The sequence below is a fragment of the Asparagus officinalis genome, chromosome 4 (genome assembly GCF_001876935.1).
Source record: "Asparagus officinalis chromosome 4, Aspof.V1, whole genome shotgun sequence".
Classification (NCBI taxonomy): Eukaryota; Viridiplantae; Streptophyta; class Magnoliopsida; order Asparagales; family Asparagaceae; genus Asparagus; species Asparagus officinalis.
The window spans coordinates 125,576,189-125,600,144 of NC_033797.1; the positions used below are offsets into that span (position 1 = coordinate 125,576,189).

Below are 23,956 nucleotides of genomic sequence, written 5' to 3' on the forward strand. Positions count from 1 at the left end.
AAGCCGTACAAACCAAACAACTCATATATGTTTGAAAAAAGAAAAAAAATACGGTTTTGAAAAAAGAAAAAAAAGGATCGCTGACCTTCCAAGCTAATTATGCGGGTTTAGTTCTCACTACTCGTTCCATATTACTTATTCTATATGTAAGACTCACATGTACGAGCATGGGCAAAATACTTGTGTCTACCATAAAAGAAACCGGTATGGTTTTATATCTCCATATAAGTTGTAATTTGTATGCTTCACTGGGCAACCGTTTGCTTCTAGACTCGCTCAGGTGGTATTGTATTGCAAAAAGAATTGTGGCAAAAGTTTACAGGTCAAGATTATATGACATCTTTAAAAAAATAGAAATATTACTTAAGAAGCGAAGATAACTGATCAAAGCGTGTTTTGTCGTAATGTTGCCGTAAACAAATACAAACTGTACAATCCAATCGAATTTTCTTCTTATAAATTTTCTTATCTGACAATAAATATGTGCCAAACACTCGTCCTCATAAGGTATATGCATACGAATAACATAAAACTATCAGAATATCTCCATTGTATCAGCACCTACTAGACCATATTAGATCCCATTCAATATAGATGACACATAATCTTAGTTAAAATCCAAATCAAGCTAATGTAATTTCATGATTTTCATTGTTTAAATGTAAAAGGAGACTCGAGTTTATTTTCTCAATCTCTTCCCATATGTTAGGTGACATCATGTTAGGTATTAGTATCAGTTTATCTATAATCTATGAGAGACCTAGTAGAACTCACCTACCATCACAAATATATGGCTATAAAAGAAACCGACACAATATACTCCCTGGGTTGTCTAGTTTGAGAAAAATTAAAACATCCACTAAAATCCTTATTTTCCACAAATCAAGAACCGAACATTCAGAAATGCAGGTTGCCACAAGATGAAATACCATTCCCTTTCATCTTGCAAAAATATTTTAGTGCCTAATCCCCATCACATAAGAACAGAGATAATAATCGAAAACATGATCTTTAAGTAGATGTATGTCGATAAGCTATGCTATCTACTGTACAATCCCAAAAAATAGGATAAAGATCATCTATCTGTCAATAAAGACTGTTATATGTGAAGAAGGTTGCAGAAATAGAAGCTATACAGATCAATAGAGCAGGAAGAAGGGTGACATTGAGGAGTTGATCTCCCCCCATATAACCAGCCAATGTTATCGTGCCGTCAGCAATCACTCGTGCCAGGGTTCCAGCTTCAGTGGAAAGAAGCCCTCCATTGAACGTTCCACGAGCAAGACGCGATGACATGACTCGAGATAGGAGAGAGAGGTTGACACCTGAAGTCGCAGAAGAAATATCTTATAATTGAAGGATAAGAGATGACAATTTTCTCCTAATATGTAAAAGGGTAAATTTCAGAAAATCCCCTCTGGGTTAGGAGTTTCTTAGATAACCCCCTTTAACTCTTAAAGATAACCCCCTTTAACTCTTAAAATGCCACAAAACTTTCATTATTTTTCAAAAAGAACCCTAAAAAGCGTGAACGACAATTTTCACAGGCAAAAATATCCCCTGCTTAACTTTATACACCCGTGTGAAAATTTTGGTTAACACTATTAGGAATTGAAAAATGTTGAAGGGGGTTCTCTGAGAACCCCAAAACCTAAAGGAGTTTTTGTAACATTTTGAAAGTTACGGGGCTATCTGAGAATTGCCCGAACTTAACAGGGTTTTTCTGAAATTTACCAAACGTAAAAATTCAAAGCTTCATGTTGTAAATAAAGCTAATACAAAATGAAGGGCAGGGTTGGTCCAATCCTTTGGACGGTTAAAAGAAACGATAATTTTGAGGCATACAACGTCACATCCAAAATATTGGACGCTTGTTTGCATACAAATAATTTTACTCAATAAGTAACCAAGCTTGCTAACAAGCTGAAACATGCCAGAGAGATGGCAAGCTTCAAGAATAATGACATTCTATCCTGTTACAGAACAAGTCAAAAGCTCCTGAGTTTAATCATATATCTGGAGTTTAATGGGGATAATGATCACATCAATCTCAGCATAATGCAAGTATAACTCAAAAACTCAAAGCCTGAGCTCTGAGCTTGTAGATTGATATGCAGCCATTTCATAGAATGGTGTTCTGACAATCTGACATAGAAGCTAGCTTGTGCAAGGTAAGATGGATAAGACTGGAAATATTTCATAAGCAAACAGTTTAGAAGTATTATTTAATTTCGATACAATTTACTAGAGTAATGTAAACAATAATACAAAACTTCTAAAAGAACATAATATGTATGTAGCTTTTTCTTCCGTAGTCTTCTACAGAAGACGTAAGGTTTTTTCATCTTTTTCTTCTTCTTGTTTTTTCCCCTTTGGAAAGCAGTCTATTGTTTATTTTCACATTTAAACAGAGGAAAGCATAGAAAATGTATGAATAGCAGAATTAAACACTACCACACAAATTAAGTTATTATGAAATTTCTTTCTTCCATAGAAAATGTATGAATAGCAGAATTAAACACTACCACACAAATTAAGTTATTATGAAATTTCTTTCTCCAAATAAAAGTGATTGATTACCTTCAAGAACTTCAGCAGCCACAAATGTGATAAGGGCTGAGCAGACATACTGGGGCACAGAGTACTCTCTGGTAATATGGAAGCTAAAGATAAGGCCTATTAACACCACAAATTCGGACACAATCAGGATTTCCCTGCGAAAAGCCATTCATTAGAGCTAAACTCACAAAAGAAAATCCATATAGTAGAGAGATTATTGGAGCGAGGCAATTTTGAGATAGAAGCATGAACTAAAAAGTTTTGATGCGTAAAACTGATAAATGAGTCAGATAACTATAATCTACAACTAAGTGTACCATTCTCACCAGACAGTGTTAGGAGTTGACAGAATAGGAAGGAACTGCACAATTTAGAGTGCTAAAAAATCAGAAAAACAGTTAGCTTCAATTCTAAGAACTTATAAAGGATCACCTGATACTCAGTCTACGATTCAACATTTCAACTATATGATGGTACTGATATTCTATAGCATGTTGTTTCACAAAATACACATAACATTCCTTAATCTGGAGGTATTTTCACTTTGCTACCAATCTCAAGCTTGTATAAAAATATCCCACTGAAACCAAGACCTTCAATAACTGATATGGTTTCTTTTAGGCTTTTAAGAAAAATGATCCATATCTGTTGTACCTATTAAGTTTCCGTTTCAACACTAGAAACTTTTGGTTCATTAGAAGCATATATAATCAGTGAATCCTAAGCTAACAATGTTCTGCTTCAAATTTGATGTATTCCAACCTCTATTCTTTCTCACTGAAATCACCTAAATCCTATCAATATCCCACTCTTCCTGACGATTCTCTCTCTCAACCCATATACACTCTCCTTTCTCCCAAACCAAGATTGTTTAGGAATATCAATGCCCAGCACAATTCCACAAATAGGCACGAACCTGTTTCGGGTACTTATGTTGTATGTCATAATTTACATATGAAAAAAGAGTACTAAGCAGCAAATAACATCGAGAAAAAAATCTAGGACAAAAGACAACAATAGTGTACAGATCACGTTCCATTTATGATAAATCTGAAGGAAGCGGACCACACATTATATCAACCCATGATATGCATATGCATGATTCATAAAATCACTAAGTTGAGGGGGAGGGGGAGGGGGAATTCTCAGTTACCTGTCTTCAAACATGTTGCTAATATAGGTTCCAACAATGGCATTTACTGGAAGAACTGTCAGCCCAAGGATTGCAAGAAAAGTAGCCACTGAGCTAGTAGTCCACTTAAAATATAGTGTGGTGACAACACTTGATTCTGAAAGCAAAATCTCCATCGCATATTTGAGCATGAAATAAATTAAAAGCTGGACCTGTGAAATTGACCCAAAAAAAATGAATAAGAAAGTACTTTAATTCACATTGATAAAAGTAGCATATTTTAAAAGGTAAGAATCTATATCAAGTATATGTGTATAAGGATTCTCCCCATAAAAAGTGCTCCATTCTCCCAGAAATGAGGGGCAAAAAGTACTAATAAGCTTTTGAAGGGAAGCCAAGGCAACATAATGTTAAATAAATTGAAGATCAAAACCTCATAAGAGGGAGAGAAAAAAGTTGGTGAAAAGATGATTTTGTTCTTTTCATAAGGCATTAAATGTTAGTGACAAATGGTAACTTAGTGTGAAACCAAATGACCCAATATGCTGGGAAGTAGGAATCCAGGTGTTGAAAAATTGAGCTTTGAGAAAATAAAATGCTGTAACCAAAACAAGAATAAGTTATTAAGATTCAGATAGTTGAGCATTTAGAAGAACACAAGTATGCACAATTGAGCGTTGAACTAAAATAACCCATTTCATATTAGGATGGGAATAACATGTTGAAAAATTAGCCTTAGAGAAAGTAAAATGCTGTAACCAGGACAAATTAAGGTGATGAAGGTGACAAGAAGAGGAAAAAGAGGCAAAGAGGTAAAACATAGTAGAGGAAAAGGTGGAAGCAACCAGTGGAGTAGAGGAGAGCACGGAAAAAATCCACTGCATAAGAAAGAAGAGATAGACAAAGAATAAACAGGGGAAAACAAACATGGCATGTTGTATCTTCTGTCTGTGTTCATACAAAGGTTACAAGGAAGAAGATACCATATATGGAACAGAAATTTATCCAACACGGACAGTAATAGCAATAAGACACGGTGTTCTTCATCTACCAGGGTGGGTTAAAGGGATATGGTTGCTAGACTAGAATGAATAAGTTGGAACGTGTTTCCTATAATCACAACACATTAACTAATTCTTACAATTTACAATACTTCATTAAATTTCACCACTATGTCGGTTGCTTTATTTACTGTCAGATAATAGACGGGCATGTTTGCAACACAACTTAAATATGCAAGGTCATATATGAATATATGGTGACTGTATATTCCCAAAATGAAAGCAAAAATATGTGAGAATCATTTGTTCTTTGTTTTTTTGTTAAACTGAATTGAAGACTATGGAACATTCATACAGTTGGTCCACGAGCGCAAGTGATGCCATAATGTAGCACGTACGCAAAGATGGAAAGGTGAGACCAAAGATGAACGACCTTAGTCCTTGGAGGATCCCGCAAGAGTCGCAAGTGTACTGTTGTTCCCCTTAAGTTGGTAATTGGAAGTAATGGAAATGAGACAAGTAAACCTTTATCCGACTTTGTTCTCTAGTTTGCAAACTGTTATTAGCCTTTCATGGGATCTTTGGCAAGGAAATTTTTGAAAGATAAGTTGCCTTTCATGTACCAGTAATTTATGTGGCTTAACTGTATGTATTTCAATCTAAAGTAACCTGCATACCTTTTCTCAAGGCCAAAATGTCAGATCTTAGCTCCCAAATCAAAAAAATGCTAGACATTGACTAAGGTTTAGGAATAAAAGAAAAGGACATGGTGATTTTTATAAACTCAATAATTTATCAATAGCCTACAAACATTTCAGCAAAGACCAAGGACTGTCTGAGTTCCGTATATTCTATGTACTGTAAACATGTTAAATATTGTATGCCAGATAGTAAATAATATTCGAGATAACCGAACCTTTACAGACGGTGTAAGCAGTCTATAAGCTGAAGCAATTGAACTAGCAGCTCTGCAAGAGTCTTCAGAAGCTTCTTCACTATCATCACATTCTCTATCTCCATCTTCATCAGTATATTCCTTTGGACTTAAAAGCAGAGGTTGAGTAAGACCATTTACCACTTCTTCCCTATCCATTTGTGCTTCTGGTCAAAAATACATGACAAGTTTAATAACCGTCAAACCATTACTGTTGAAGTCATTATTCATATGTGTGTTTGTTCATAAAAAGTTTTGAACCCTTATACTACTTCAATCAAAGTGAAAAATAAGCATTAAGAAACTAACTACTATATAGGATCTACATCAAATTTATAAGCTTGAATATATCCTCAGATGGTAATCATCGTCAGTTTTGTTGATGGTTCATTTATACACCACAAAAGAGCACTCATAACTAAAAGGAAAAAGGATCATGATCATCCAACTCTAGTAGAATCCATAGTCCATATGCTAATTCAATGGCAGAGCTGCAGCGGTAAACTAATGTTCAAGTCATCATACAGATGCCACACAAATCATTGCAACAGCAGTACTACTTTCCATCACATTTTGCATTAATTCCTTGCTCTTGTGTAATACTATTACTTAGGGCAGAATATGGAGCTGACAGAGAACTAACCAGATACTTAAGGTAAAATACCTTTTTAGAATTCATATTTCTCAAAATTCTTCAATAAACCACACATCCTCATTCAAACAGTATAAAACTATATTAGCTAGATTGTACTAAGAAAAAGTTTGTGGAGGATTTCTTTCAAAGGTTCATGTTTAAATCACCATCCTTAAATCATGACCATGCTATCACAATAAAGCAAATAGTTCTAGATGTTAGCCGAAAGCAGCCCATATTTTTTGACATTGAAACCGCCCAAGCCACTTAAATTGACAAAGATGAGGTTGAGAATGTTGAAGGCCGTGCAAGACGCCAAGATACATGACATCCGGATGATGCAACCAAGATGGGTGTAAAGATATGATTGATTCTCAATCAAATCTTCAAGTGGGAGATTGTTAGCCGAAAGCAGCCCATATTTTTTGACATTGAAACCGCCCAAGCCACTTAAATTGACAAAGATGAATTAGGTGGCCGTTTTATTTGAGAAATGGAAAAAGTTGGCGGGTCCCACGATTATTTATTATTAGTGGCGGGTCCCACTACTAATATTTTATTTGTGCATAGTGTTTCCCAAACACTATAAATAGAGCCCTAAACTCTTAAGGAAAACTCATCCCAGAAACAACTCCTCTTATAGAAGAGTAAGAGAAAACAAAGAGAGAGTTTGTGAGAGTTCTTGGAGTGTATCTGATCAAGAGAGGGTGTTCTCTTGGATCAATTCTTTTGGGATATAAAAGAATTTGGCGTCGTCGTTGCACCGTGGAGTAGCTCCGAAGGAGTGAACCACGTATATCTGTGAGTACTCTGTGTTGAATTTTGTGCCCTTATTTTGTGATTAAGTCTCTGTTCGAGGCGTTATTATTGGGGTGAATCCTATCAATTGGTATCAGAGCCTGACTTAGAGTATATATATCTGCTTATCGTATGCTCTGTGGCTGCCACTAAAAGTGGATCCTCCACATCAGAAAATAAGTTAGATTAATATTTATTCTTTTAAGGCATTGGGCACTATTCACAAGTACGATACTATTCACGGATACGGTACTATTCACGAATACGATACTATTTACGAATATTGTACTATTCACAAATACGGGAAAGACGTAATCTTTCGCCATGGGATCTACAGTTGAAGACAACAGGCTTCGAATTGAGAAGTTCGGCGGCCAAAATTTCAGGTATTGGAGGATGCAAATAGAAGACTATTTGTACCAGAAGGATCTCTTCCTACCCCTCCAAGGAGAGGCGGGGAAACCTGAGAAGATGGACGACGATAAGTGGAAGGTGCTCGATCGTAAAGCACTTGCCACCATCAGGCTCAACCTTCATCAGCATGTGACTTACAACGTCTCGCATGCGACCACCACCAGGGAGTTGATGGAGGCCTTGGAGGCGCTGTATGAGAAGCCGTCTGCTTCAAATAAGGTATACCTGATGAAGAAGCTATTCAATCTCAAGATGCAACAAGGAGCTCGCGTGGCGGACTTCTTGAACGAATTTCAGGCTGTAGTGCAACAGCTTGCTGCAGTAGATCTAAAGTTCGACAACGAGATCCAAGTTCTTATGCTACTTTCTTGTCTACCAGATTCATGGGAGAATATGGTGATGGCGGTGAGCAACGCTAATGGCAATGACAAGATGAAGCTCGACACAGTGGTTGGGGCAATTCTGGATGAAGAATCTCGCCGCAAAGTCTCAGGAGCTGAGGCCTCTAGCAGTGGGAGTGCTCTGCATGTCGAGGCACGAGGGCGTACGCAGAAGAAGGGTAGGGAACGACGAGGCCAATCAAAATCCAGAGGGAAGTCTAAAGGGCCTAACCCGAATGGTTACGGTGAAGGGAAGTGCTTCAGATGCGGAAAGAATGGCCACTTTGCACGGGACTGCAGAGTTACTATTCCAGCATCAGCAGGGGATGATCGGGCTGACGGTGCAGCCAATCTCATGCACGAGACGGATTCAGATGCACTTTTCCTATCCCTAGAAGACAAAAGTGATGCGTGGGTCATCGACTCTGGCGCATCTTTCCATGCAACCTTACATCAAAAGCTGCTTTCATCGTTTGTGAAGAAGGACTTGGGAACAGTCTATCTTGGCGACGATCAACCTTGTAAGGTTTCCGGGAAGGGAAATTGTACCCTCAAGATGGAGGGCGGGACCACCTTGACGCTGAAAGACATTCGACATGTACCGGATCTCAGGCGGAATCTTATATCAGTCGGGCAACTGACTGACTCCGGTTATAGAGTATCCTTCGAGCAGAGAAGCTGGAAGGTGTCCAAGGGTGCCCTGGTGGTGGCACACGGCAAACGCGAGGGGTCTCTCTACATCGCCAACGGAAAGATCGGCCACTTGCTTGCCGCAGGACAAGCATCATCATCATCATCCGTCGACTGCATGACTTGAAATCGACGACTTGGCCACATGAGCGAGAAGGGGATGCAGATTATGGCCGCGGGAGAGAGGCTTCCGGGTCTGAACAAGATCGATCTGACTTTCTGTGAGGATTGCATCCTAGGCAAACAAAAGAAGGTGAGCTTCAACAAGATCGGACCGGCTCCAAAACTGCAGAAATTGGTGTTGGTGCACACCGACGTGTGGGGACCTGCGCAAGTCCCATCTGTTGGTAACTCTCTTTACTTTGTCACTTTTATTGATGATGCTACGAGAAAACTATGGGTGTTCTTCTTGAAGCACAAGTCAGATGTATTCATCATCTTCAAGAAGTGGCTTGCCTGTGTGGAGAACGAAACAGGCAATAAGCTGAAGTGCCTAAAGTCTGATAATGGAGGCGAGTATTGCAGCCAGGAGTTCGAGAACTTCTGCTCGTCCCGTGGGATTCGGAGACTGAAGACCGTCCCAGGCACACCTCAGCACAATGGAGTGGCGGAGCGCATGAATCGCACTATCTTGGAATGCGCCAGAAGTATGAGGATCCACTCCGGATTGCCCAAGAGCTTTTGGGCTGAAGCTGTCAATACTGCTGCATACTTGATCAACCGCGGGCCATCCGCGGTTCTCAATTATGGGATACCTGAAGAGGCTTGGACCGGAAAGAAGTTGAAGCTAGAGCACTTACGAGGATTTGGTTGTGACGCCTATGTCATGACCAATCCTGCAGACCGGTCAAAGCTTGATCCAAAGTCAAAGAAGCTCTCTTTCATCGGCTATGGAGGAGATGAGTATGGGTACCGTTTCTGGGATCACGATGCGCGCAAGGTGGTGCGCAGTCGTGACGTCGTATTCCATGAGAATGTGGTGTACAAGACCAAAGAGGTGAGTGGGAGTCAGCTATCTCCCCCTCTTTTCCCAGATATTGCTGACTGTGAGGACGACGGTGAGATACCAATCAGCATAGAAGACGGAGACCAAGAGAACATGCGGGATGCACAGCAACAGGATCCAGCAGAGTTGCCGATCGCAATTCGCAAAACTCCAAGAAATCCAAGGATGCCAGAGAGGTACCTTTCCACAATGAATTACCTTCTCCTAACTGACAATGGTGAGCCAGAGAGCTATGAGGAGGTACAGCAGACCGGCAAAGCTCACGGCGAGTGGGAGTCTGCCATGGAGGAAGAAATGAAGTCATTGATGAAGAATGGGACTTGGGAGCTTGTAAAGCTTCCATGAGGGCGAAAAGCTCTTCACAATCGGTGGATTTATCGGGTCAAGGATGAAGCCGATGGACGGAGACGCTACAAGGCGAGGCTTGTAGTGAAGGGCTATGAACAGAAAGCAGGGATTGATTATTCTGACGTTTTCGCTCCCGTCGTCAAGTTGACCCCGATCCGAACTATGCTAAGCATTGTAGCAGTTCAAGATCTCCACCTAGAACAGATGGATGCTTCATGGAGATTTGGAGGAAGAGATCTATATGCATCAACCAGTGGGCTTCGAGGAACGAGGCAGGGAGGGCCTCGTGTGTCGTCTACGCAAGAGCTTGTATGGCCTGAAGCAAGCTCCGCGACAGTGGTACATGAAGTTCGAGAACTTTATGGAGGAGAACGGTTTTCTCAAATGCGACACAGACCACTGCTGCTTTATCAAGAGATATGACGAATCCTATGTAATACTCTTGATTTATGTTGATGACATGTTGATTGCAGGGTCCGACTTGGCCCGCATTGAGGAACTCAAGAGGCGTCTCTCCGAGTGCTTCGAGATGAAGGATTTGGGTCCAGCAAACCAGATTCTGGGGATGAGGATCATCAGAGACAGATCAGCACGGAGGCTGAGGTTGTCTCAGAAGGCCTACATTGAGAAGATTCTTGAAAAGTTTGGCATGGAGAAAGCTAAACCGGTGGGCTCGCCGTTTGCAAGTCATTTCAAGCTATCGAAGACCCAAGCACCAGAGACTGCTGAAGAGCACGAGTTCATGGCAAACATACCATATGCATCTGTCGTCGGGAGTTTGATGTATGCGATGGTGTGCACGAGGCCAGATATTGCACAAGGAGTAGGAGTTGTGAGCCGCTTCATGAGCAATCCAGGGAAGCAACACTGGGGTGCGGTCAAGTGGCTTCTACGCTACTTGAGAAGTTTGTCCGACCATTGTCTTGAGTATGGCGGGGCAGATTTGCAGCTAGAGGGCTTTTGTGATGCAGACTACGCAGGGGATATAGATTCAAGAAGGAGCACGAGCAGCTACATCTTCATCTTGGGTGGTGGAGCGATAAGTTGGAGATCTAAGTTACAGGATACTGTGGCTTTGTCGACAATCGAAGCCGAGTACGTGTCTGCAGCAGAGGCAGCAAAGGAGTTGCTATGGTTGAAGGCTTTTCTTCTCGAGCTTGGAGTAAGCTTTGAGAAATACTTCATCCACTGCGACAGTCAGAGTGCCATTCACTTGTCAGAGAACGACGCATTCCATGCTCGGACCAAGCATGTTGACGTAAAGCACCATGCCATACGGAGATGGCAAAGCAGGAACGAGTTCAAACTTGTGAAGATTGATACGAGGTACAATCCAGCCGATATGCTGACCAAGCCAGTTCCGCTCGAGAAGGTGAGGCTGTGTGCAGCCTCATATGGCCTCCGTTGAGAATGTTGAGGGCCGTGCAAGACGCCAAAGATACATGACATCCGGATGATGCAACCAAGAGTGGTGTGAAGATATGATCGACATTCAATCAAATCTTCAAGTGGTGGCGGGTCCCACTACTAATATTTTATTTGTGCATAGTGTTTCCCAAACACTATAAATAGAGCCCTAAACTCTTAAGGAAAACTCATCCCAGAAACAACTCCTCTTATAGAAGAGTAAGAGAAAACAAAGAGAGAGTTTGTGAGAGTTCTTGGAGTGTATCTGATCAAGAGAGGGTGTTCTCTTGGATCAATTCTTTTGGGATATAAAAGAATTTGGCGTCGTCGTTGCACCGTGGAGTAGCTCCGAAGGAGTGAACCACGTATATCTGTGAGTACTCTGTGTTGAATTTTGTGCCCTTATTTTGTGATTAAGTCTCCGTTCGAGGCGTTATTATTGGGGTGAATCCTATCACTAGATAGTTTTGCATAATCTGAATACCGGAGAAGTTTTTCGTTAGTCAAGGTTCAACTATCAGCTACAGGCAGATCTGCTTCAAGCTTCGATCTCAATCTTCATTTTCTAATAGATGCGCTAGATCCTAGCCAAGGCAGAGGTACCCTTCTCGATAATAATAATAATACCCCTTTTCTAGCCCTTGGCCTCACAAATGCATAGGTTTTTTTAGAATAGTTAACAAATTTCATATGAATGAAGAAAAAGAAAGTAGAACAATTTGTTTCTTTGTTAAGATGATAAGTTTATTTATATAAGAAGTTTCACAACTATTAATGAAGCTGACCAGGATCCGAATGCTGAGGCACATCATCTTCAATGTCACGAGCTGGCTCTTTAAATGAACTCCAACACCAGAGTAGATACATGAGCCAAGCTAGTGCCATTATCCATCCTGGTGATGTATTTTGGTTAATTGTGAGGGAATAGATCTTAAAATTAATCCGCAGCAAGCCAGCAAGAGCAGGACCACAAGCCATCCCTAGAGCACTGGCACTAACAAAACCTGCAGAAGCCTGCATCCGAATCTTAAGTGGCACACAATCACTGATGTAACGACGATTAACTGCTCTTGCAGAACCCAACCTGCAGTGAAGTTGAAGATCAATTACGGATAATGCTGCATAACATCCAAAAATAAATCCTTAAGAAAGAAATGTTTCGCATAATAGTAGATTAACTGAATTGCGGAAACAATAGTGTATAATTAATGAAAGATCAGAAAGTCATAAGCAACACAACCAATCACAATCTGACACCCCAAAATTAATATGGTCAAATAACAACCTGGCACTATGCCCACAAGCACTGAGGGATTTTTCCACTATATCAACAAGAAGATAACAATGTACTACTCTTAAGGCGTCAATAAACCTTGAGGGTCGAACAAATAAAAAGATTGGAAAGCCTAAATAAAATTGTAAGAAGATTACAATAAGACAAGGCATGCATATGTAAGAATATCTTAAAGAAAAATGGATGTGCTGCTTCTTTACATAAAATAGAAGGATTCTGCTTTGTCTTTCAAAATTGTTACGTGTTCTTTGACATGGATGTACTTTGGTTTCTACATAGTTCATCATTGAATTGATGCATGGTATGTGTACATCAAATTGATTTTGGACAGTTTTATACTATATAAATACCAACAAATGATTATGTCTATCTAATATGAGATATATTTAGTAGCCTCTGCAGATGACTTCTCAATCTCACATAAAAATCCATGTTACTCAAATCAGAAAGTATTCGAACCGGTCTTACTATTCCAGTAATAAGCACATAAAAATTTGCATCTTCATAAAAGGTTCAAGCTACTTACCCACATAAAAGACGGCCAACAAGAAGAACTGTAATTGAACGAAAATCATAAGCCACTGCATATAGTGTGTTTCCTAGAAAGAGCATAATACTGCTGAATAAAAGTGGTTTGAAGTATGACTTATTTGACCATGCACTGAAATAAACTGAAGAGAAAACTTGTGCAACAGCCATGGACCCAATAATTACACCACAAACTGTTGGTGCAGCTCCAAGGCTCGTTGAGTAATCATCTGCAGTTGGGACAATGATGTATGTGTTGACCATGTATAGAAATGTGTTTGCCAAGTTCAAGAGAAGAGACATAAAGTGATATCTTTCACTATCAACTTGATCCTCCGCTGAACTAGGTACATCTTCTTGCATAATAAGAGCATGTTGTCCCAAAAATTGAAGGAAATTTGTTGAATTTGTTAGTCTGTCAATCGATGCATTAATCGAATCAATGACAGGATCCTGTATCCATCACAGATAGATATTACAAATATACTAAGTAAAACAAATCTGCATCAAAATTAAACAGAACAATTATGAAACAAGTGATTGAACTCAGAAGTGAGAGGAGAATAACTACCTGCAGAGCATCAGATGGCTGATCGTAAATTGATAAATAGCTTCCTTGATGATCTTGAAGATCTGCAAGGTTGCGAGATAAGGCACCTACAACTGCCCCAACTCCCTGTAAATTTAAAAAATCACTTTCATGTTCTGTAATATTCCTTTTAATAAGTCTTTCATGTTCTACCCACAGTAGGCATAGAAAGCCTAAGTGTAAGCACATAGAAAGAGTATCATGAGTATAATAACAAATGAAAGAAAAATAAGATGATAAGATGCTATTCCTTTCATTTATCTGAAACTGAAGTTATAAGATGCAGCGCTAGAGATATTACCACATGCTTGAAAACCTGTTGTAGCTGAGAATAAGGATGATTTGATCGAGTTGTCACATAGTAATCTGTGAATCCAAACCCAAATCGCTTATCGAACTTCTTCAAAATTTTCCTAATTCCAGTAGCATTCATATCAACAAACCTAAGAAGCTTCAACAGATCTTGTCCCACAGCTCTATATGCTTCTCGAAGTTCACAGATCTGTGATATCTCTGGCTGCTCCATAAGAGCAGTGCGCCACTTTCCCAATTCTCGAATTCTGCTTGCTAGATATCCTTCTTGTTCCAACAGGAAAAGGACAACTTTTTCAATCTGCATAAATAAAAGAAAGTTGTTAGACAATTTACAGTAAACTATAAGAAAACAGAATATGAACCATTAAAGGATATTCATGGTTATTTAACCAATACAGATATTTTTGTCAACAAAGGTTATCCTCATCCCCGACTCAACGAAGATTACTTCTTGGTCAACAAGACGCAGAGCTTGTACTTGATTCCAACAACCAAACTGTTAACTATTTATATGGTGATGGATTGATTATGATGATTACATGTCACAAGAAATTTGCATGCCTAATAGTTGTAACTTATAAGTCCACTCCATAACTTGTGAGTATACCACTATAATTGGACAGGTAATGCAGTATAGTGTTAAAAGTCAGCAGCTTTACTTATCTACCCACACCAACCTAGCTACAGTAATCACCTAACCCTAATAGTATTTACCTACCCATAAACCAATGTAATAAATAGCCCCCAAGTATTTGTTTGAGATCATCCCAGTAGCAAAGAAAAATGAAAGAGAGAAAGAGAAAGAAATAGAGAGAGAGAGAGAGAGAGAATGAAATAGTAGTGTTGTAAAACAATTTTGTAGTAGAGGGAATATTTGTATTTGAGAGTATTAAGTGTTCATACAACTAAAAAAATAATAACAAAATATTTTTTAGTGTTCACCACTCCTCTCAACTCAACAAGTAGTATCAGAGACTGGCTTAGGGTGTGTGTATCTGCTTATCATATGCTCTGTGACTATCACCAAAAGTGGATCTTTCACATCAGAAAATAAGTTAGATTATCATTTACACTTTGAAGCACTGAGCACAATTTACGAGTACGTTACTTTTCACAAGTACAGTTACTATTCAAGAGTACGGTTACTGTTTATAAGTACAGTTACTGTTTATGTGAAATAGTAGAAGTTGCAGCTCGTGAAAGAAGCAAGACGGTCAATGACCAGCTATCTCCTACAGTGATCCTATCGGCATCCTTGAAGGCCGAAGTTCGTGTTCAGTACAAGACTATGAAGTTGGTTGGTTAAGGACCAGATTTGCGTGGAGATATTAAAGCAGTACCACGTCACGATGGCAGATCAGTTAAGTACAATTACTATACTCGAGAAACTCAACGGTAATAACTATAACTACTAGGAGACGTATATGAAGTCCTATTTACAATGATAAGATCTCTGGAAGGTCATCGGGGGTGCTGAAACTACAACATCTCTGGAAGCTGGCAAAGCACTAAGGAAGTGGAACATCAAAGCCGGCAAGGCTATGTATGTGCTGAAGATGACAATAGAAAAATATCTTGTAGACTATGTGCCAAATGCTAGTTCTCCAAAGGAGGCATGGGATACGCTCGCGATACTCTTCTCGAAAAAGAACGATGCTCGATTTCAACTCTTGGAGAATCAACTGATGACATTGCAACAGAATGATCTGACAACTAGTTAGTACTTTAAGCAAATAAAATCACTTTGTTCAAATATCGCTCAACTAGATCCAAAGTCTAAAAGTGTCTCATGCAAGGATGATGAGACTAATCATCCACGATTTGAGACCGGAATATCACGGGCTCGTTGCTGCTATACACAGCTGGCTGACTCAACCAACATTATTAGAAATGGATAGCTTGCTCGCTACACAGGAAACCCTAGCCAAACAAATGATCAGCATTTCAGTAAAAAGCAAAAATAACGCATTTTTCAGTAGCAATGAGAGAGGTTAACCAAGAGGCACGAGAAAAGAGAGGTATGAAAAGGCTGGTTCAAGGAAACAACCAGGATGGCCATACACCGACAGAACACAACAACATGAAGAGCAAGGTGATCGTCGAACAAGAAAATCTGACAGTAGCTGTTATAACTATGGAAAGAAAGGACACTTCATCAGAGACTACCGCTACAAGAGAAGACCTGCAGAGGGCAATGCTATAACATTGATGTCAAGATGATGAAGAAGAATGTGATGCCTAAGCATCCGTAGTCATTATTAAAGATTTATCAGCCGATGAAAACGAGGTTGTTGGTATGGCACTAACCTCAATTGTAGAAGAATCTAAATCCGTATTTACAACGATTTCAGATCGGGAAGAAATCAGCTATCATAAAGATTGGATCGTCGATTCTAACTGTTCCAAACACATGACGGGAAATAAGAGGAAGCTTATCAACATGAAGGAGTATAAAGGCGACCGATAAGTTGTGACAGCAAATAATTCAAGATTACCTATCACACATATCAGAAAGATTGCATTTACGTCGTGCTACAACCCGAATTGGATACAACTGGAAGATGTATACCATGTACAGGGTATAAAAAGAACCTTTTATCTGTTTTTCAATTAACAGCTTCTAAAGACTATGTCGTATCTGGGCCACAATATGTAAAAGTTTATAAAAATTTAAAGCCATCAGGAGAACTTGTCATGGAAGGACGTAAGGTAGAATCTGTCTATGTGATGTCGGCGAAATCGACATATATAGATAAAACTAGAAAGAATGAGACGGCTGATCTGTGGCATGGTCGGCTTGAACATGTGAGCTATCACAAGCTCAAGATTATGATGGAAAAGTCAATGTTAAAGGGTATTCCACACTTAAAGATACGAGGAGGGAACATATGTGAAGGTTGTCAGCATGAAAAGGCGCATCAATTATCATACCAGGAGTCACATTTCAGAGCAAAGGAATCTTTGGAGCTCATGCACTCAGATGTATTCGACCGAGTGAAGCAAGAATCGATAAGTGGCATGCGATACATGATCACCTTTATTGATGATTACTCAAGGTATGACTGGGTTTATTTCCAAAAGAAAAAGTCTGAAGCACTCTCTAAATTCAAGCAATTTCGAGAAGAAGTCGAAGGAGAACTCAGAAGGAAAATTTGTTACATACGCATAGACAACAGGGGAGAGTACGTATTGAAGGAATTTTACGACTACTTGAAGCAGCACAAGATTCGACGACAGCTAATATGCCCAAATACTCTGTAGCATAATAGCGTAGTTGAAAGAAAGAATCGTCATCTCTCTAAAATTTGCAGAAGCATGTTTCATGCCAAGAACGTACCAGGACGTTTTTGGGTTGAGTGTATGAAGACTGAGGGACATGTGATCAATCGGCTACCACAACCAAAATTGTAGTTCATATCACCATTTCAAAAGTTGTGAATTATCAATCCAACTGTAAGTTATTTCAGAGTTTTCGGTTGCGTATGTTATCTCTTAGTGCTTGATCACCTTCGGAGCAAGTTCGATAAAAAGGCTGCAATATATATTTTTGTGGGATATGACAGTGAAAGAAAGGGATGGAGATGTTGTGATCCCACAACCAAACGATGTTATACATCAAGGAATGTTGTATTTGACGAAGCCTCATCTTGGTGGACTTCACAAGAAGTTGTGCTACTAGATTATAAAGATCTGGAGGATCAACAACAAGAGAAGTTAGGGAGCAAAGTCAAGAAGAAGAATTACATCAATTAGAGAAGGTAGAATCAAGCTCTTCAATATCCTCAAAGAAGAACAAATCATGAAAGACTAGTGTTTATCAGACAACACTAGAGCGCCCGAGACAGATAGAGCATATCGAAGAAGAATCAATTGAACAACTTCAAAGATCAACGAGACTGAGAAAGCCAAATCCTAACTATGCTAATGCTTCTATTATAAAAGATGTGAAGGAGCTATCTAGTTTTGAGGAAGCATACGAAATTGCTAAATAGAAATGAGCAATGGAGGAAGAAATTCAAGCTTTACAGCAGAGCCAAGCTTTAGTCGAGTGAGAGATACAAAGCATGCTTGGTGGCTCCAGGATTCTCTTAACAGTATGGACTGGATTATTATGAGACTGTGACACCCACACTTTAGTCCCACATGGAGTGTGAAGAAATATTAGTGATTTAAATAGATAAGCCTAAGATCCAAGAATAACTAGTGCTAGTATTTTGACAGTGGATTTTATTAGCAAACATCAAGTTGCTCTGTGGGTCTCACGGCTTGCACGCGTCAAAGGGCCCGTTGGCCTGGGGCATGACAAATGGTATCACAATAATTGCCAGCCGAAATTGTGGAGGTAAGTGCTATACAAGGCTAAGTGCTACACCGTATGGATGCGATGGAAGCAACCTCTAGAGCCCGTATGAGTCATCTCTAGAGTCCATATCGTCAGACAGTGATACTAGGATGTGTCAATTATCATGTCGTGACAACAGGGACGTCGTTTGTGTAAGGTGGGGGTGATTATGACACCCCCATTTTAATCCCATATGGACTAGTGTGAAGAAATATTAGTGGCTTAAATAGAGAAGCCTAAGACCTAAGAACAAGTAGTGCTAACATTTTGACAGTGAATTTTAGCTAACATCGAGTTGCTCTTGGTGGGTCTTACGGCTTGCACGCGCCAATGGGCCCGTGTGCCCGGGGTGTGACAGAGACATTCAATTTAGTTGTCAAGGTAACAACAATTAGAGTTCTTCTAGCTCTAGCAGCCAACAAGAGTTAAAAGTTTTGGCAAATGTATGTGAAGAACACATTTCTACATGATGAAGTGGATCAAGAGATTTACATAGAGCAACCCATCGGATTTGAGAGCAAGGAGAAGGAAAGATATTACTACAAACTAAAGAAATCTTTCTATGGACTGAAGGAAGCTTCGAGAGCTTGGATGCAAGATTGGTCAGTCTTTAATTCAAAGTGGATACTCTCTTATTCTCGACGATTCTAGTTTATTTGTCAAACAGACTGGCAATAGGCTAGCAATCGTGTTGGTCTCGTATTGGTCTATGTAGATGTCTTAATCCTAACTGGAGACGATGAAGCAAAAATCCAGAGAACGAGGACAAATCTCTTGGTCAGGTTTCAAATGAAGGAGCTTGGGGAACTCAAGCATTTCCTCAAATTGGAGGTCGACCGAAGGAAGAATAAACTAATTTTTTGCCAAGAAAAGTATGCGAAGGACATACTGCCCAAGTATGAGATGTTCAATTGCAAGTTAGTCTCAACACTGATAGAGATAAATCTGAGACTGTGTGCACATGAAGGAAAAGATTTGGAAGATCCAACTATATATCAACAACTAGTTGGAAGCTTGATCTATCTAACAATGACAAGACTAGATATTTTATTTGCGATTGTTGTGATGAGCTAATACATACAAAAGCCAAAGAAGCCTCACTTAGAAGCAATCTAAAGGATCCTAAGGTACATCAAGGGTACAATCCACTATGGTCTCATGTATAAAAAAGAAGAAGAATGCGAGATCTAAGGCTATCGTGATGCTGACTATGCTGGGAGATCATGATAGTCAAAGGTCTATTACTGGATACATGTTTAGTCTCGGTTTAGCAGTTATATCTTGGTGTAGCAAGAGACAGTCAACGGTGTCATTGTCAATTATAGATACGGAGTATAGATCAGCAATATCTTGGTGTAGCAAGAGACAGTCAACGGTGTCATTGTCAATTATAGATACGGAGTATAGATCAGCAGCGATGGCAACTCAGAAAAACATGTGGATTTTTCAGTTAATGAGAAATCTATAACAGTCCACAAACTACTCAGTAGCTTTACATTATGATAATCAGTCTGCAATATGATTAGCAGATAATCCAATTTCTCATGCTAGGACGAAGCACATCAAAGTACATCATCACTTTCTTCGAGAGAAAATTCTTCAAGAGGAGATCGTAATGAAGCCAATCAGCACAAACGAACAAATAGCTGACATTCACCAACTGAGTACTTCAAAGTTTGTTGAATTTCAAAGTCAGTTTGAACTCATAGATAGAGAAGTTGTTGCTGTGGGGAAGTGTTAAAAGTCAGCAGCTTCACTCATCTATCCCCACCTACCTAGCTACAGTAATCACCTAACCCTAATAGTATTTACCGACCCCTAAACCAATGTTATAAATAACCTCTAAGTATTTGTTTGAGATTATCCCACTAGCAAAGAAAAAAAGTAAGTGAGAGAAAGAGAAATGAATAAAGAGAGGAAGAGAGAGAGCAAGTGAAATAGTAGTGTGTTGTAAAAGAATTTTGTAGTAGAGAGAGCATTTGTATTTAAAAGTATTGGGTGTTTGTACCACTAAAGAAATAATAACAAAATATTTCTTAGTGTCCACCACTCCTCTCAACTCAACATATAGGACCTCATAGATAACATTATTCAAAGGAGTATTAGGAGTCAATTAATTGTAAAACAGTAATAGTCAGCTACCGTTATTCTTGACAATACACCTTCTGTTCTGAGGACAAATTAGTCCTATTAGCTTGAATCTATATTCCTAGAATTTCTTGACAATACACCTTCTGTTCTGAGGACAAATTAGTCCTATTAGCTTGAATCTATATTCCTAGAATCTGACAATAAGATTACACTTGTACGAAGTAATTTGGGGAGCTGGTAGCTTTGATTCCAACACTTTCAAGGTCGTGTAAAATATGTCCATCGTACAGAACCTTTGGCTCCAGGATAGGAAAGACGATCTAGATAACTAGAAGTAAATTATATAAATTTGATTATTGGTTAGTTGCTCTGAAAGCTTATGTACCAGGTAGAATGGATTATAATTAACAATTTTCGAAAGGATAAAGGTGACTTTCTAGAAAACCTTGACACAGTCGGATATGATAAACAGTCACAGGTTGATTTTATGGGGGTGTAAACTTACAATTAACAAACCAGCATCATCACTGTGGCCTTCGCATCTGAAGGACAGTTGTATCAAGGAAACAAATGCACAAACATAATCAAGCACAGAAGTTGCTGATTTTCTATTAAATTATACTTTCATTGCACTAGTTCCACACAAACATCATCACTGTGGCCTTCGCATCTGAAGGGAAATAAAATTATACAAACCTCTCATCCAAGTCTCCGTACAAGGAAGAGTTCTTGGGTACCAAAACAAATTTAAATTTTAAACCAAGAATTTTAGTATTCTTATTTTTCCTTTTTCTTGGTTATTTGAAAATTATGCTTTGAAACTTTTTATGAAAACAAATTTTCTTTGGTCAAATTCTTTTGTTTTCATAATTCCTAGTTTTGATTTTGATGAGAGGTTTGTATTTATATAACCCTCCGGGTTCATTGGGTGTTTATTCCCAAATCAAGTTTACCAGATACTAAAATGATCATATGGGTTGGAACAAGCTCAAGAGCTTGATATAATTGTTGCCTCTCTTAAAAATTTTGTTTTGATTTGTTGCTTTTGAATTCATTATAATTCACTTATATGATGATATTTATGTGTTTGTGCTAATGGATCATCTATTCGTGCTTTATAATATATTCTATGAGTGGTTTGATCAAGTTATGTAAAAAAAATTCTTTATTGATCAAACATTGTTTTTGAATATAAACTTTGATTTATGATTTCTTTTAGTTGATTTGTTTTCATTTGAAAACTTTTTGCATGATTCTCATGTTCCTCTTCTTTTGATTTCATAAATCTATTCTTTTATATGGTTTTTATATTTTTTTTTGTGTTAGTGAGACACTATTTTCATATTGACATTTTTATATGTGTTCTCATTATCTTCATGTATGTGAGTAAATTTTTAGCATATTCATGTATGCTTGCTCACATATGTTTTGCCATGATCTTCATTGCATATATTTTATATGGCTTTTTGATAGGGGGAGCAATCCCTATATATATTCTTTTTATACTCACCTATGCTTATTGATAGGGGGAGCTTTCGCTCTCTTATTCTTTTTGTCCCCTTTTTGATGTTGTCAAAGGGGGAGAAATATTGTGAGTATATCTATCTTGTTTGTTTATATGCATGTGAGTTATTATCTTGTATATGTTCATTTCCTTCATGCATATATTCCTTTTTTGTAAATTGTTTGTCATCATCAAAAAGGGGGAGATTGTTGGCCTTCTTGTTTTGATGATGTTTAACAAACAATTTATTACTAATGTTGTTTGTCTAGTGTTTGTGCATTCCTATGTTTTATAGACAAACAACGTTGTTGGAGGATGGATGGAATAGAGCTTCAACGATGATATCCAAAGGAGGTTGGCGGAATGTCGGATTGAAGCCTATACAACAATTCAAGTTAAAGATCAAGTTCAAGCTTCATCCGCAAGTGTACCAAGTTGAGCTCAATGAAGATCAAGATCAAGCTTGGGTAATTTAGTTTAGGATTTATATTATGTGTGTTAAGTACATTAAGCTCAATATCTATACACACACATTTGTTGGTTTCTTCATATATATATATAGTTATATATATATATACATAAGTTTTGGTTTCTATGCATATATATAGTTATATATATACATACATAGTTTTGAGTTTTCATATTTTCTATTGTGTTTTTGAAAACATTGCATAAAATATGCAATTTTGTGAAAATATTATATTCTTAGTTTGTAGACTTTAATATCAGTTTATACATGTTTTACTAAGTCTATAAAAACATTTCACAAAGTTTCAAAAGTTGTTTTATGTCAAAACATCAAAATTCAAGTATCTCATATTTTCATGTTTTGGACTATTTTGTAAAATGATGATATTTTTTATTTGAGAGGTCCTTTCTGATAACCAGTCGCTGTAGCATGTTTATTATCATGTCTACAATCATTCCCCAAAGTTTTATATTTTTTGGAATTTATTTGATATTTTTAAACAGTGTTTTAAAATCAGCAAAACAGCTTTCAGACTTTATTTTTCATGTATCAGATTTCGGTCGACCGATCATTTGATCTTTCATCACTGGGCGATAGAGAGTTGGTCGGTCGACCGAAAGCTCCATCGGTCGACCACACCGGTCGACCGACGATGATCTAGAACAGTTCATAGTGTTTTTGTTCTCCATCGGTCGACCGACAGAATTTCCGATCGACCGACAATAGATCCGTTGTTTTTTTCAACGGCTATTTTCTGAGCTGTTTGCTAGGGTTGTTTTGTCTTTTGTTAAGGATTTTGACTGAGAGTTAGAGTGGGTATAAATACCCTATTGCTGCTCTCTTTCAAGGGTAATCTAAGAAGTTTTTAAACAAGGTGTTTAAACAAGGGTTTAGGGTTTTACTGTTTGTTTAAGTTTGGGTTTCTGTTTACAAAGGAGGAAGTTTTCACTGCAGATTGAGGGATTCATTCTCAATCCTCTTCATCCTCTTCTTTGTGTTCTTAGAGAAGTTTTCTAACTCTTTTCTCTAACAATTTCATTATTGATTTTCATATTCTTATTATTGCTAGTTTGCTATTTGAGTTAAATTTTATTTTACTCACTGTTACACACACCCACTTTGAGCTTTTAGTATTTACATACATAGTATAGTTGGGTGGTGAGAGATTATAACTTTGAGTTGTGCTTTCATTGTGTTCTCATTCATAGTTGAGAACAATCATTTGTTATATTGTGCTTTTCATTGTGTTCTCATTCATAGTTGAGAACAATCATTTGTTATATTGTGCTTATTGTGAGATTCACTTTTTAATACAATTGTACACCGAGTGAGGAGTGTGTGGTGAGAGTCGGGGATCATCCCAAGAGGAGTGGCGTCGGTTGACGAGCCTAGGGAGAGGTTGTAACCGGGCACTTGAGGGAGACACGCCTAGGTCCAACACTTAGTGGGTGTAAAGTGGGATTACAATAGTGTGTTGATTGTAAAGTTTTCGGTTAGCTAGAAAACCGAGTGTGAGGTGTA

The 23,956-nt window shown here is 38.4% G+C and overlaps 1 protein-coding gene across 1 annotated transcript in view; it reads right to left on the reverse strand.

Moving 5' to 3' along the window:
- The window catches only part of LOC109838089 (SPX domain-containing membrane protein Os06g0129400-like), a 35,876-nt gene continuing 12,824 nt past the window's right edge, over positions 905-23,956 (reverse strand). Inside the window, exons 4-11 of the mRNA XM_020406557.1 lie at positions 14,016-14,327; positions 13,697-13,801; positions 13,124-13,578; positions 12,089-12,387; positions 5,609-5,793; positions 3,713-3,903; positions 2,581-2,714; positions 905-1,325 (exon numbers count right to left, since the gene is read on the reverse strand). Coding sequence (XP_020262146.1) covers positions 1,087-1,325; positions 2,581-2,714; positions 3,713-3,903; positions 5,609-5,793; positions 12,089-12,387; positions 13,124-13,578; positions 13,697-13,801; positions 14,016-14,327 — 1,920 coding nt within the window. The 3' untranslated portion in view covers positions 905-1,086. The remainder of the gene's footprint in view (positions 1,326-2,580; positions 2,715-3,712; positions 3,904-5,608; positions 5,794-12,088; positions 12,388-13,123; positions 13,579-13,696; positions 13,802-14,015; positions 14,328-23,956) is intronic.